Source organism: Oculina patagonica, chromosome 2 (genome assembly GCF_052425735.1).
Source record: "Oculina patagonica isolate OP01 chromosome 2, crgOcupat, whole genome shotgun sequence".
Lineage (NCBI taxonomy): Eukaryota > Metazoa > Cnidaria > Anthozoa > Scleractinia > Oculinidae > Oculina > Oculina patagonica.
In genome coordinates, this window is record NC_135759.1 from 22903178 (window position 1) to 22915765 (window position 12588).

Below are 12588 nucleotides of genomic sequence, written 5' to 3' on the forward strand. Positions count from 1 at the left end.
CCTATATAATGTGGTGTTCGCTGTATCAGAGCCCCTGATGCGGTACTGACCCTCGGAAAGAGAGAAAGAAGAAAACCTTTGCTCTGGCCGTAGGGTAGTAGGGTACAGTGGCTTGCGGTACAAACAGGATTACAGTCTTCCTGGTAAAGTCTTGTTCAATTTACAAATTCAATAATGCGTTTTTTGCATAGCGATTACACTTGATCAAATCAAAGACTGTGAAATAACTCGGAAGAACAGGATTGTCATTATTTTGTTCTTCTTTCAAGCCACTTCCGATCACGTTTCAGTGACAACGTAAAGTTACTACTGTCACGGTCACGTAGTACGACATGCCTTGCGTTACTCACCGTTATTCACGCATTTGTTTCCTTGTGACGCCCGATTGGTCAAAAAGTGGATAAATATTTTTAATAGACACAATGGCTGTTTACTTTCAGCATTGTCTTAGACAATAGCAGCGACTGATTTGGTTGGTCGATGAATGCGTCATTGTAAATATATTAGGTTTTGCATTCTGTTCATAATTCCCTCGGGAGGTAATCACTACATATTCTGCTGTCCTTTGGGAGTTGAACAGCTCACAAACTCTTGATGACAACAAAGAAACCTGCGACTTGTGACCGCGACCCGCTTTGAAGCCAAAAGACCGGTAAACCAGCGAATAGAGAGTCAAATCGACTTTCTCTCGGACAGTAAAAAAGAACTCGCAGCGCTCTCGAGTGAAAATATTTGTCGAACACGGCACGACAACGCAAGACACATTTTAGCCGTTTTAAACTCACTTTTACATAAATGCAGGAACATAGCGTTACTTCGCCGCTAAAAGAAGAAAGCGTTGGCTGGATGCAGCCAGCTACCATGGACAGTAATCAAGTGGCCAGGTTGGGTTCTTTTACTTACACGCGCGCAATGATTTCCTCTCACATAGCGTAGCATAAGATAGCGTCGTATGCGTAAGCCACGTGATTTTGCGCATTCTCGAATACGCTGTCAAATATATTTTTTTCAAGTCTGCCGTAAAACTTAACAACACTTTTTTTCCTGTCCTTTTATGTTTTACAGCGGATGTGGCTTGGCCAGAGCACATTTTGAGAAGCAGCCTCCGTCAAATCTCCGTAAAAGCAACTTTTTCCACTTCGTTTTGGCATTTTACGATCGCACGGGTCAAGCCGTCGAGATCGAGCGCGCAGTTTTTACGGGATTCATCGAGCACCTGCCGGTAAGTTTTTCTAAATATTTTCCAGTTACTGTAATAAACAACTGCTGATTTCAACGTCGATGACAAGATGACAGCATGTTGATTCGCTTTTCTTTGCCGCAGGACCAGAAAAATGTCCGAAACGGAGCTTCGTACAGACTACAACTTCTCTACAGTAATGGTGAGTTTGTCCTGTTCACTTGCCCATGTGTGTGTACATTTGACGGTCGCTGGAGTGTGTATGAGTAAGCACGTTATCAAATTAAGAAGGACCCCAGTGGGAATATGAAATTCACTTGCGGAAAATAACCGTCGACAGGGGAAAAGTGATCCGAGGTCTACAGAGACATATTTTGGTTCCGGTGTCTTAACCTGGTTTCGTCACGTTAAAACCCTCTAACGGAATGCGTCAATTCTCGGCGCTCTAGTATTTACTCAAGTTGCCTAGGGAGTTGCTTCTTCAAACAAACTGTACAAATTGTTTGCTAAGGCTTGAAAGATCAGTTTCAATTGGTGATAAATGTTTATAGAGAAACACCAACAGTCGTAAACGACTGGAAATATAAAACTTGATGTAAAAACTGTGGTCTTCTGCAGTTCTGCGTCGAAATTTACAATCTCACGCGCGCGGGACAAATTAGGAGACGCATCACTTTGATTTTATTTTTATACTTCTAAAATTTTTATTTTCTCTACTCGTTCACCAGGCATTCGAAGTGAGCAAGACATCTTTATTCGCCTTGTTAATTCCGCTACGAAGCAGGTAAGAAGCTGTAAAACATTTTTTTTGCGTTGGGGCCTGAAGAAAGAAATTACCATATTTTTCTTCCCAACACTTGAAGGGTAATTAACATTCTTTTCCAGTTACACTAATGAGTTTTATGATCCTGGTAGATTCAACGCTGACAATAGAAATCTTGAAAGTTCAATTACCTATTGACCTTAAAAAATTTCCGCCATCCAAATTTCATGATCTGATTGCTTCTGTGTGACATGAATTACTGCTGAGGTTTCGGGAAACTTAATTAAAAAAAAAAAAGTTCTCTGAGTTACAATGCAAAACAAATTTTTTTTAGTCATTGTTCTTATTATAATGGAGCTTGCTTACGTTTTGGGAAAAAAAATTTTTGAAGGAAAAATGTTGGAATCCTTTTATTTCAGTTTTTCTAAGACTGTTGGGAAAAAGTTTCTACAAGTACTGTTGAGAACACAAGATGTTTTATGATTACCAGCATATAAGACTTACACTGAACTGTTTTGTTTACTTCAGCCTATTGTATATGAAGGCCAAGACAAAAACCCCGAAATGTGTCGTGTTCTTATGACACATGAAGTGATGTGCAGGTAACATTTTGTTTGAACATTTTAATAACAATAACAAAATATAGGAAATACTTTGCAGTGGTCTAGAATAATCTGCTGGAAGGTCGTTTAGAATGATCTGGACACATTCTTGGTCATTAGCCAAGAATGTTGGAGCATGGTGTTGAATACTAATGTTTAAATCTTTTGTCATCTTCTGTTTATAGCCGATGCTGTGAAAAGAAATCATGTGGTAACAAAAATGAGACTCCGTCGGACCCTGTTATAGTGGACAGGTATATTGTAACATTATGTTGTAAAACATGTTCCCATGTAGTGTTTTGGGTCAAAAACTTCCCTAAGGGAAAAGTCTAACATGCTACATACATGTCTTGTTGTGGAATGTATTTTATTCTCTTTGTAAAGGTTGTGAATTCAAAAGATTACATTAAGAGGTGTAAAGTAAGCTCTAATTGTTCTGCACCTTTGTTCGCCTAAACAATACCTACCTGAAAACTTTGCCTTGACATGAATTAATTCCGGTTTCAATAAAAAATGCCGCAATCAATGCCATTTCTAAATTTTTTACTGTTGGTGGTGCTATATTGAAGATCTGTACCAAAAGTGGCCAAACTAACGTTCAAATTTATCCACCACAAGTTTTTATGTAATTTATTAAAACCAGTTAGTCTTGTTATTAGTTTATAAATAAAGCTTAATAATGTTTTTAGATTTACATCTGAAAAGAATTGCCTAAGTTAATTTGAGCTTTTGTCACTGTAGAAACAATTAGGCATTGTTTTTTTTTTCAAACACTGTTAGTATAAATAAATGTCGAAAAAAATTGTTGATCTGTTTCCATGGAAATAAATTAAATTAGTTTTTTTATTTATTCAATCATCTTGAAATTACTTGATTTCTCAATTTAATGGCTAACAAATGGTATATTTACAGATGAAATATCTTTTTTTTAAAAAAGTGTAAGTGTTATGAGATTTATTGATGTTAAGTTCAAATTTTGTTATTTTTGCTGTTCTGAAAAATACAATTATAACTAATTAGATTGATAGAAATCAATGTTTTAAACAGACCCCACCCATAAGCCAAGGTTATGCATAGGTGTTGGCAGTAATTGAAATTGAAGTTAAATGAAGTTAATTAAACTTAACAAACTTCAGGGTGTATCCATGCACAATATAATATTGCTAATATTTTTTAACATTTGATTCACTTATATTTCCTTTCTTAACAATAGTGTGCATTCCTGGTACATACCTGGCATAAATCCATTCTTGGTTCAGCCATATAGCTTTTACCTTTGGTGTCTGTGTTCTTAAAGAGTTCATCAAATTAGCAACAAGCTTTTCCGTATTAAAAGAAAAGAAAATCAGCTTTGCAAAATAATATTTTTGTGGACATTGTTGCTTTCTAAATTTGCAAAAAAAAATCATAGAAATTAACTCCACATAATGATTATATTTAAGCAAGAACCGAATTTTGTGTAAAATTTCACCAATTAATTTTCTTATGTTTGTGTAGTAAATTTGTTTGTTCATTTATTGGCAAATATAATATTATATAATACTATTAATACTAGTTGTGTTGTTCAAGAAAATTTCCATCTCCCTCCCACAGAAAGTTTTTTGGTTTGAGTTCCCCCACCCCTCTGCAAATTTCAGTCAAGCCCCAAACTTTCTTTTAAAAATTTTGGATTTTGAAGCCCCCAACCCCCTCAGAATTTCCAATGTCCTTCGATCTGGAACTGCACACTGATGATTTTTCCCACCTGTTTATCTGATGCAGTTCGCACATCCAACCCACAAGAATAACCCTTGCTCACCATTAAGTCTCCAGTTGCTCAGTGGTTAGAGCATCCATTCTAGAACACAGAGGGTCATGGGTTTAAATCCCATCGTCTGGGGATTAGATTTTTTCTGAGTTTCCTGATGGTCGATTCTTGTTTAATTTTATATTTGGTATCAACTATAATAATAATGTAAGGAAAAATGATATTAATTGCTGTCAATTACTTTGCAGATTCTTTTTGAAATTCTTTCTGAAATGCAATCAAAACTGTCTGAAAAATGCTGGGAATCCAAGGGATATGAGACGATTTCAGGTAAAATGATATGATAAGCCGTTTAGTTATTCTCTACACCACAGCCCCTTTCGTATTGGAGAGACCCCTAGGGCTGTCTTAACAGATCTGTTCTAACTGATTTTTTTTGCATTGTTTTGGTACAGGTGCATATTTCTTCCTCGCCTGATCCTGTCGCTGGAATGTTGGCCTGCTCTGATAACATGTTTGTACATAATAATTCCAAACATGGTCGAAAAAGCCGTAAAGTAGAATCAGCATATGGTGAGTGTCTTCTCCTTCTTCTTATCAAAATATAAGCTCTTGATGCTGTCTAGAACCTCATGAACTAGGTAAAGTGCCAGAGATTTTCATTTCTGTACCATGAACCAACTCTCACTTTGGGTGGGATGCTTGTCGTCAGAGCCTGGTGGGGGGAAGAGGGTCTCAGGATTTTAAGTGACAGGGACGATCAAAGGACTTTTTAGGTTTGAGATTTTTGATTCTGGGATTTTTTGGGCTAGGAAAATAATTATTTAGCAAGTATTTTTTTGGTGGCTTGATTTAAGTAGGGATTTTTTGGGGTACCCATAAAAATAATCCAAAGATTTGTGGTACTGACTTGGCTGCATAGTTCTGCGAATAAAGTACAAACAAACATTCAATAGCCCAATTTCGATATTTTAAAATTCAGCCTAAAACAACAGACATCACAACGAGGCTCCTGGGAATAAACCCCAAAAATTTTTTTTTTTTATCCCCGGAGCCTCGTCCTTTCTATTGTTTTTTTTGTTATATCATTCCCCCTTTCTCAAAATTTAAAGGTCAGAAATTTGGCATGGGTTTTTGGGGTTTTTTTTTGGGGATCTTTTGGGGGGTTTTATTGGAAGCCCTAGGGATTTTTTTGGGTCTTGATTTTTCCCACATTCGATCATCCCTCTCACTTGAAATCCTTAGTACCCCCACAGCACTGGGCATCAATAACTTCACCACTTAATTTTTTTTTTTGTGTTTTACAGCTTATCCGAGTATCAAAGCCATTTGTCCCAATGAGGGATGGACAACAGGTGGAACTAATGTTGTGGTGATTGGAGATAACTTTTTTGATGGTCTGCAAGTTGTGTTTGGCTCTCTCATTGTTTGGAGTGAGGTAATGAATTTATCACTTGTTCGATTGAACATTAACCTGTTCAAAAATTAAATTATTATACCCCAGGATTTGTTATATCTCAGTTTCTCTAAAAGCTATAACTAAATATTAGCCCAAGCTTATATCGGAAAGGGATTATTTTTTGAGGATTGTTGGGTCTGAGATTAAGGAGGAAGGGGGCTATTTTTAAATTTTTACCATATTGAACTTCAGCATAACACTGATCAACTTCTTGTTCAAATATTATTGCTGTATAAAAAATATTTAATTCAATGTTCCCAACCTATGTTCCTAATCCTCTCCCTTGAGCTAAGACATCCGTGGTATTCAAAAATTGATTGAAATGCTTTTTCTTGTCAATGCAGTTTATCACTCCAAATGCTATCCGAGTCCAAGCCCCACCCAGACCCATCCCAGGAATGGTGGAGGTAACACTGATGTACAGAAATAAACAGTTCTGCAAAACAGCCCCTGGTAGATTCATCTATTCTGGTAAGTCACTTGGAAATGTAAAAAAAAAAAGGTTAATGAGAAGTTAGCAGTGGTGGATCCAGACCTTCAGATAAGGGGGGGGGATCATCCAGACCCTAGAGTAGGGGGGGGGGCGCTCTTGAAAATTTTTTTCTAGCCCCTTTAGGCCTCTATTGGTTCCAAAAATAAAGGGGGGGCAGGCCCCCGGGCCCCTCCCCTAGATCCGCCACTGGTTAGTCATTGACGTGCAAAAGAGATTCTAGAGTAAGCCACTAAAGTTAACATTGTCTGCCAGGGTCCAGTAAACTGATTGTTTGATTTTGTTAGTAATTTAATTTTATAATTTTATTTACAGCACTTTGCGAGCCAACAATTGACTATGGTTTCCAGAGACTGACAAAGTTGATTCCACGACACCCTGGTGATCCTGAAAAGTTACCCAAGGTGAGTTCAAATTTGAAATTAGTATGACTGGTTTTGTTATGGAAGGCAAAATATACTCAAGTTAACACTTTGACCCCATATGATGGACATAAAAAATCAAATCACCTTAAATGTACAAATTCACATTGGTCTCAAACGTTCCTTATACTGAAGTACTAGTTAGGAAACTCTTTTTTTTCGTTTTAGATAGTTGGAGCAAGAAGTTTGAATTTATTTTACAAAATTTGAAAATATTCTGAAAAATTCCATACCAGATTACTGACACTTAATTTATGTCTTTAGTTTATAAAATACAAACACTTTTCCAAGTGAGAAAAGCACAGGTCCAAACTTGCTGTGATTAGCTCAAGAAATGTCTTTCATATGTAAGACTTTATTTTTTCTCTTCGTCAGTTTATTCTAATTCATTCCCAAAGACTGCAAGCTATCTGCCTCATGCCACTGTTTGTCGCATATGACTTCATACTGATCAATGTTTGCACTTATTTTGTTTTCAGGAAATCATATTAAAGAGAGCCGCAGATCTTGCAGAAGCAGTGTGCTACAACATTCCTCGCACCCCAACTCAGATTCACGGGTCACAGTATCCACCCCCTGGAGGTCCTCCCCCCACCACAGCCAGTGGTACTCATTCAATGATGATTGGACAACACTTTACAGCCATATCACCTGATGCCATCACCAATGGAGGAACATATGTAGCTATTGCTAATCCTGAAGCACAATCTGTTGTTTATGGCAGTGTGAACCCTGGAAACCAACAGCAGAGAATAGGAAGCTCTGGTGCACAGGCTGATGTCAACAATAATGAAGTCACCATAGTTACATCAGGTGAATAAAATTTAATGAAAAACCCAAAACTTGTAGGGAGGGAAAGGCAAAAGTATGCTTTTGAACCTGAGCTTCTTGTAATCATGTTAAAACAGATGACAGTGGATGTTTTAAGTCGAAAAAATATTGTGCTGCATTTTCAAGTAAAACTTGAACATGTAAAAGTTAAATACCGGTATCAAATATCAGTAAATTAACCACCATTACAAATTCAAAAAGCTGAATTTATTATTAAACAATTATTTTTAAAATCAATTCAGGCAAATTTCATTTGCTTGTTGGAGCCAAAGTTGGTTGCCTATTGACTGTGTTATTTTAAAGCAGAAACTGGTTGAACACATATTAGAAGGGATTACTAAACCATGTTTATAATTTTATGTCTTCAGGTAGCAGCACACCTACCACACGACATGTTAATATGCAACCAGGATATCCACACGGTGCTTCTCTGTCAAGCGAAGGACATGTGGGTTCCCCATCTAACTCAGACGCCCATGTACCTCTTTCTGCTGCAATTAGCATGACAAGTACACCTAATGGCATCAATGGATACTCAGGAGGGCTTCCACCATCAATCACTCTACACAACATGGCTGTTCCTTCATCACCTGGTTTTCTCAGTGGTGCCACATGTAAGTAATCCAACTTAATTTTCATTATGCTTTGTGATCAGTGATTGTGGGACGGTGCGGTGGCCTAATGGTTAGTGCGCCAGACTCCGTATCAAGCGGTCCGGGTTCAAGCCCTAGCCGCCGGGTCACCGTGTTGTGTTCTTGGGCAAGACATTTTACTCTCATTGTGCCTCTCTCCACCCAGGTGTATAAATGGGTACCAGCAACATAATGCTGGGGGGGGGGTACCCTGCAATGGACTAGCATCCCATTTAGGGGGGAGTAGAAATAAATTATTTCTAGCCGCTTAATGCTACCAAAACTGGTATAAGCTCTGGCAGTATGGGCCGCATGGTTTGAGGTTTCCCTTTTTTGTGATCAGTGTTAGTCTACACTTTTGTTGCCCTCTGAATGAGATAATCCAGTTTAGGATCAATGATCCAAGATCACTTCAAACATGGTGCTGTGGAAGGGGACAGGGGGTTGGAACCTCTTCCCTCTCTCCCGCTTCCCTTCCCTTTTCTCCTGGGCTCCTGCCCCCTCCACGGTATGTCAAAGGAACTGATTTGTGAATTCACTCTGGGCAAGACTCATTGGTTCCTTTGGTGCACCATTTTCCGTTTGATCTTAGATCACTGATCATGATCCAGATCATCCCAAAAAGATGCCCCCTGGCCTTGTATTAGCTCAAAAATAATAAATTATTGTTGTTCGGTCCAGGGGCTGCATTGTTTGTTTTGTTTTGCAAACCAATCAATCAAGAGTGAATTTGTTTATAGAAACAATAAATGGCTGTTTATATTTGCCTGCCCAGAACGAATAACCACTAGCTATAGTCAAAGGCTGTCCAACATATGCCTTAGTGACACTTGAGTATGTACATTTAAGTAAGTACACTTTTATCCAAGTTATTTGTTTATAAGTTATCTCATGTTTGTTACTGTAGTTGTGCCCCAGTCACCATCACTGCCTCCAACGCCTAGCAGCGTACCACCAAACGCAAACGCCGGGATGTTTGCTTTCCCGCCAAACATGATTGTGAAACAAAAGAGTGCATTCAATCCAGTGATGAGACCACCCACTGTGTCTGAGGGAAGTTCACCTGCTGGTTCCCATGGAAACTCAGCCACTTTTGTGCCAGGTTAGTTGTTAGTACCCAGACCCTAAACCTTCAAGAGCTTTGTTACTGATGCAGAGAAAGTTTATCTGAGTTTTTATAGTTGACACTTCAAACTTACCGGTATCTGTCAATCAAACAGCAACAAAGGCCTAACATAAACATGCGTTTTAATCCACAGTCCTAAATGCTAAGCTTTGATATTTTTGTACACATACGCTCGCGAAGACTGAAATGTTCAGACATCCCTACGTTGTGTTATTAATGTGGTGTTGTTATATTTTACAGGAATGGTGTCTTCTTCGTTTGGTGGCACCTATGCAATCCCTGTAAGTGCAGCAGTTCAGCCCAAAGAAGCAAACCACGTGGGAGGAAACTCGTAGGAAGAGCTTTGGGCAGCCACTCGAGTTAAATATGAGATTAACACATTAATAATTGACTTTATTAAACCACAAAGTGAACGTTTGCATGGGAGAAGAGAGACAAATGTAGGGAAAGTAGACCTCCTGACTCACATACAGCCGGGGTGTATACTGATGTTACCAAGTGGATTTCACTGCCGTGGTCAGCAAACAGTAATTATCTGACAGCAATGTAGTCTTTGTATTTACGCGGCGACAGGAAAGAATTTTCTTGTTGTAACAAGTTTTTTTACCGCTCAGATGACGAAAGAGCTGGCAAAAATCTTGAAAACGGCGAATTGCTCTATAGTTTTGTCAAAACAGAACCTTCTTCGGTGGATCGAATTTCGTATAAAGTGGCCTACAGATTGATACTGGAATTTTCAGAATTTAACTGTTTTCACACAGGAGAAAGAAATAATCTGCATTGTAATATATCATTATAATAGTCTTCGCTAGGTCTGAGAAAATGTTATTATAAGGCTAAGAAAGAGTGCAAGTACGCATTTTATTTTAATCGCTGCACAGAAACGCGTTGTGAGTGCCCACTCTTTAGCTATACGAGTTTTCTACAAAATGCTTAATTCGGGGGTTGGATAATTTGATGTTTTTTTAATAACAAAATATTTTTTCAGTTTCTTGTCTTCTTTTTTTGAATGAATTTATAAATAGTCAAACAATGCACAAATTAATGCCGTAATATTTTCTAAGAAGTTAATATATTTTTGTATTATACATATTTTTCAAGCAATATTGAACAGTTGCAGATATTCTTGTGAAATTAGTAAGCAATTGTAATGATGCCAGAGTCGTAAGTTATTTTTCTAGCAATGAATATGAGCTATTTTGGTAATACGGTTTAAACTAGAATAATTTTTTTCACATTTACTGTGAACAATATTTATTTTTTCTATAATTCGAAAAAGGATGTACAGTAAGAACTGGTTGGATTTCTTAAAACTCATTGCCAGGTAAACCGTGATTTTCGCTCAGATTTATCTGAATCAGTAGGTAGTAACTCAACAAAATTGTGACTAGCACACAAGGAAGTGGTCGAGAACAGTATATTTATATAATGTTAGAATTTAACTATTTTAGAACTGTTTTCCATTTCTCTTTTACATCGGTTATTTCGCCTTGTCACGCAACACTCGTCTCGCTACCATGTTGGCGGAGCGGAAACGAATGTTGCGTGACGGCAGGAAATCTGCCTAATATGACAGATTAAGGTACCACTCGGTGAAAGAGCACTAAACATCCATATGCCACTCATTTAGCTGCAACATTTTTCTCAGTGTTGCGTGAACAAATGAAGCAACGAAAGGCCGGTCAAATTGGTCAAATTGTCACCATTTCTCAAATCTGGTACCTTAACAATCTGCGTCAAATTGAACATAGCATTTCTTTTATATACTTTACGCTTCCACCATAAAAGAGACGCATTGATTCTGTTGCACTCTGTAATAGAGCTAAGCTCTGCACGTGGCTATACAGTTGTGAAAGAAAAAACACAAGCCTTTGGTTCTAAACACTAGTAAATTGACTTTTTACGAAATCGGTTGCAAAGAATCAAATCGTCTCAAAATGGAACACACGCCGGAAAGATCTAAACTCGCTGTAAATATATTTTGATGTGAACAATTTTTTATCAAACGGTGTGAAATTAAAACACTTTTTCAACAAATGTGGTGTGCTTGCCTAACTGTAGCCTCTTTTTCTGTCGCATTTCCGGGGCCAGCTTTTTCGCTCGCTCCTACTAATTTCCGAGAGGGTCAGTTTTTGTTAACCATCCCCCACCTCGTCCGGCCCTAATCCACCAGCATTCTTACTCTCGCCTCGGTCAAGAGAACGAAGTTAAGATTTGAGGTGATTCCCGGGATATCGTTTAGATACAAGCCAGCCCTGATATTCACAAGTTTTATTCATGAAAACCGTCGTCGCAAGCTTACTTTTCAAGATAAATTGTGTTTCCAGTTACAAATGCCCTCAAATGTATTAATTCTAATGATGCTTTTGAATAATTGTTTTATCCCATTTTCGTTCCTTCGACTTGAGACAATATGCGTACTCCCCAGGCTTCAAAAATACGAAAAACTGGAAACTTTTTTATTGCATCGTGAATGGAACGTTTGATTATTTGCAGTGGCGGCGGGTCTTTGGGCAACCCCGTTTTTTCGACTTTTTTGTTTTTTTAAAGAAAATTGGTTTTTTAGGGGTTTTAGAAATTTTTTTTTTTTTTTTTTTTTTTTTTTTTTTTTTTTTAATATTTTAAAAATTTTGTTAAAGTACCCCACCCCACCCCATGCAAGTGCATGGAGATGAAAGGTTATACTCCCCTCCCCAGTCGGTACAAACTAGCTACAAAGTAAAATTGCCTGTTTCAAGTGGTTGCTTCCAAGTTTGCTGTGATCTTACAGTGGAAATTTCCCTGAAAGCCTATTCAAACTTAAATGTTGGGTAGGAATAATGCTACCTCAGTAAGCCCTGAAAAAAAGAGGCCTAAATAAATGCGCCAATGAAAATTGAGAGGTATCACACGTGGGATAGACTTGTACGCGAAAAATCCGCGCGAATAAAGAGCCAATCATGGACTTGAAGAAGCCCACGTGGGATACATCAACGTCACTTGGTTGCGCACAGAAACTGCAGATAATCTGCGAATAAAAACGAAAAATGACTAAAATTGAGGTTATCAACCCAAAATTAAAAGACTTTAGTTTTGGTCTGTTTTAAATTCAAAAGAAAAATTTAAAAACTATTACTTTGCGAACACAATTTTTATTGTTGTTTACGCGAAGTGCAAACAGAGCTGGGAAGCCCTTGCAATGCAACGAGCCAATCAGATGTGAGCATTTAGCACGCGGGTTTCAGCTGAAATCCTGGCGCGGTTCGCGAAGTCTTCATTCAGCTTTTGACAAACTAGAAGCAAGTCAAGAGTTTTGAGCTCCGGCCTCCGAAAAAAAACTTCGCAGTTTGCCTTCTT

At 38.0% G+C, this 12588-nt stretch overlaps 1 protein-coding gene across 1 annotated transcript; it reads left to right on the top strand.

The window, feature by feature from the left end:
- Window positions 1-546: 546 nt before the first annotated feature.
- On the top strand, window positions 547-11289 carry LOC144643593 (transcription factor COE1-like). The gene is made up of 15 exons (XM_078502899.1): window positions 547-884; window positions 1066-1222; window positions 1325-1382; window positions 1909-1964; window positions 2472-2545; window positions 2731-2799; window positions 4541-4622; window positions 4748-4865; window positions 5600-5730; window positions 6096-6222; window positions 6557-6645; window positions 7143-7476; window positions 7863-8108; window positions 9034-9228; window positions 9493-11289. The coding sequence occupies exons 1-15, from the start codon at window positions 796-798 to the stop codon at window positions 9585-9587; spliced, it is 1920 nt and encodes a 639-aa protein (XP_078359025.1). The 5' UTR covers window positions 547-795; the 3' UTR covers window positions 9588-11289.
- Window positions 11290-12588: the final 1299 nt, after the last annotated feature.

Coding starts and splice junctions, on each gene's coding strand:
- LOC144643593 (XM_078502899.1), top strand. CDS start 796: ATGCAGGAACATAGCGTTACTTCGCCGCTAAAAGAAGAAAGCGTTGGC. Junction 6,223..6,556: donor TGGTAGATTCATCTATTCTG/GTAAGTCACTTG, acceptor TTTTATTTACAG/CACTTTGCGAGCCAACAATT. Junction 7,477..7,862: donor AGTCACCATAGTTACATCAG/GTGAATAAAATT, acceptor TTATGTCTTCAG/GTAGCAGCACACCTACCACA.